The sequence below is a fragment of the Sinocyclocheilus grahami genome, unplaced genomic scaffold (assembly GCF_001515645.1).
Source record: "Sinocyclocheilus grahami isolate Dianchi unplaced genomic scaffold, SAMN03320097.WGS_v1.1 scaffold3499.1, whole genome shotgun sequence".
Taxonomy (NCBI): domain Eukaryota; kingdom Metazoa; phylum Chordata; class Actinopteri; order Cypriniformes; family Cyprinidae; genus Sinocyclocheilus; species Sinocyclocheilus grahami.
Window position 1 is genome coordinate 13698 of NW_015508618.1, and position 2497 is coordinate 16194.

Sequence of the window (2497 nt, forward strand, 5' to 3'; positions counted from 1 at the left end):
CAACTAAACAAGTTTCAAAGATAATCCATATTAGTCAAAACGACTCTTGGCCACAGGTTCGATTCCCTAGGAGCACAAGTACTGATAAAATGCACAGTCAAGTCAGTTTTATTTATAGTTTTCCACAATGGACACTGCTTCAATGCATCTTTACAGAAAAATATTGCTGTAATAATATCTTTATTAGACAACTAGATTAGGGAGCAAGCTAGAAAAGGAGAAATGCCTGTCAAATTCATGCCATATGTATATCAAAGTCTGCCTTTTGACACCAAGTTCCAATCTCAGCTAGTAAATCAGAAATGAAAATGGTAATAAACACTACAGTGTTAAAATTATTATGAATGTTTCTACTTTTCATGTTTTTGATAATAAATGTAGTTCTCTCTCCAGCTGTAGACTTTAGTCTTGTGGTTTCTTCTGGCCCTGTGTGTGCTGCCCCTGGGGAAGACGTCATTTTACCCATTCATCTCTTACCTGAAACCAGTGCTGTGTCCATGGAAATCAGATGGTTCAGAGGGACAGAGCTCATTTATCAGTATATGAACAGACAGGAGATGACAAATAATGACTTTGAGAACCGAGTGAGTCTGTCCATCCAGGAGCTGAGGAGAGGAAATCTTGCTCTGATTTTGAGAAATGTTCAGCCATCAGATTCAGGAGACTATACATGCGAAGTCTTTCATGATGGATGTCAAAAGAGGGGAGTAGTTCACTTGCAAGTGAGAGGTAAGATATTGTTCAAGCTGCAGCTGCAGATTCTCTTCTCTAGTTCATACATGGAAAAACACTTGTATGTTGTGTATGCATATTTAGCTTGGTGTCCTGACTAAAACAGGTTTATATTGCTTAAGTACTTTTTATGTTTTAATTAACATGTATGAAAGTATGTATCATTTTATTTTGCATAATTATTTTTTGTCCTTCAAATACATCTGACAAATTGAAGGACTCACCCTGATACTGTATTTGGTTCATTTTAGAGATTGAGAGAGTGAAACATCTCTGCAGTGTGATAAAGCAAACCCATGAAGACATTATGCAACAAAGAGTCAAACTAAATGAAACCATAAAGTTGCTTGAAGAAACACTCAAGCATGTTGGTAAGTCTGAGAGATGGTGAGAAACAAAAATTATCTTTAAATATAAGAAAATACAGAGATTTTACATGAAAACTATTGTATGACTGTCACAAACTGCCTGTTTTGGTTCGTTTTCATGTGTTTCTATCTATGGCCTTTCCTTTGTTCCATGTTCCCACCATAGTTTGTTACTATGGTTTCTGATTAACGAGTCATCACCTGTTCATCATTTGAGTTCTATCACGCTGTGTATTTAAGTTCCTCCTTTCATTCAGTTGTTGTCTGGTATTGTTCATGTGTAGATGTGCTGTTACATTGCCGTCTCGCATTTGGATTACCTGAGTTTGTTTTTATTAAAGAACCTTTTGTTTGTGGAAACCTGTTTGAACCATTTTCATCATCTTCCTCTGAACCTGATTGTGACAATGACCAAGTTCTTCACTGGAATTTATACATTTTTGATTGTGATATATTATGACGATTTTGATTAATTTTGTTTACATGTTTTCAATTTTAGATCAGCCATCTAGCCGTATAACTAGTATGGAAAGGATTCCCCCACTCAGTAAGACACCACTTTAAATGTTGTTAAATGCTTGTGTGTGTAATTGATAAGGGTTGTGCGCCATTCTTTTAAATTTCAAATTCAGTTTCTCAATTTGAGTTAAGGTAGACAGGATGGCTATTTAGAATTTGAATAAAAGGAAGCAAAATGAGAATTAATTAAAATTAGAAGAAATTCATATAACTAATTAAAAAGCAAAGTTTATCAAGACAAACTTTACATTTTGGATTGACAAAGCCTTGTTTTAAATTTTTTCATTCAAATCTAATTTTGCACAACCCTTCAGATAATACCATGTCACTGTAATCTTTGATTAGAAGAGCCATTGAGGTTTAACTGATTATTTAATTTCTGTGCCATATTTTTATATGGGATTGACATACTAAATTACCTTATTTTCACAATATCTTGTGATTTCCTGCAGTGCAAGATCATAGCAAATTGGAACAATTCGACATGGAAGACAGGAGAGCAGGTAGATGTGTCCTTTATGCTTCTGGTGGGGAAAATGTTATATCATACAGTGTCTTGAAGTGCCAAAAGTAGTATTTTACTTTTACATTTTAAAGCTTTACATAGATAGGTTTTCACAATTACAGTATAAATGTAAGTCATCTACAGACACTGTACTGATACCTCCACAAAAATGAAAAGACATTTGTCAGTTAGTCTGAAAGACTCTGAGAAACAAGAAAAGATGTATTCTAGCTCCACCCAGATTATTACTAGCCTATAAACAAAAAGTACACTGCTAAGGTATAAAATTACAGAACAAAGTTTAGAGATTTCCTCTGATTGGCTTTGTTTACATTTTACATTTTTAGGTTCTACATGTACCAGTAAAAGTATG

The 2497-nt window shown here is 34.2% G+C and overlaps 1 protein-coding gene across 1 annotated transcript in view; it reads left to right on the forward strand.

Moving 5' to 3' along the window:
* Positions 1-222: 222 nt before the first annotated feature.
* LOC107576319 (butyrophilin subfamily 1 member A1-like) overlaps positions 223-2497 on the forward strand; it is a 9886-nt gene continuing 7611 nt past the window's right edge. Inside the window, exons 1-6 of the mRNA XM_016262517.1 lie at positions 223-256; positions 394-729; positions 984-1103; positions 1600-1647; positions 2072-2122; positions 2472-2492. Of these exons, the coding sequence (XP_016118003.1) occupies positions 223-256; positions 394-729; positions 984-1103; positions 1600-1647; positions 2072-2122; positions 2472-2492 (610 nt within the window). The remainder of the gene's footprint in view (positions 257-393; positions 730-983; positions 1104-1599; positions 1648-2071; positions 2123-2471; positions 2493-2497) is intronic.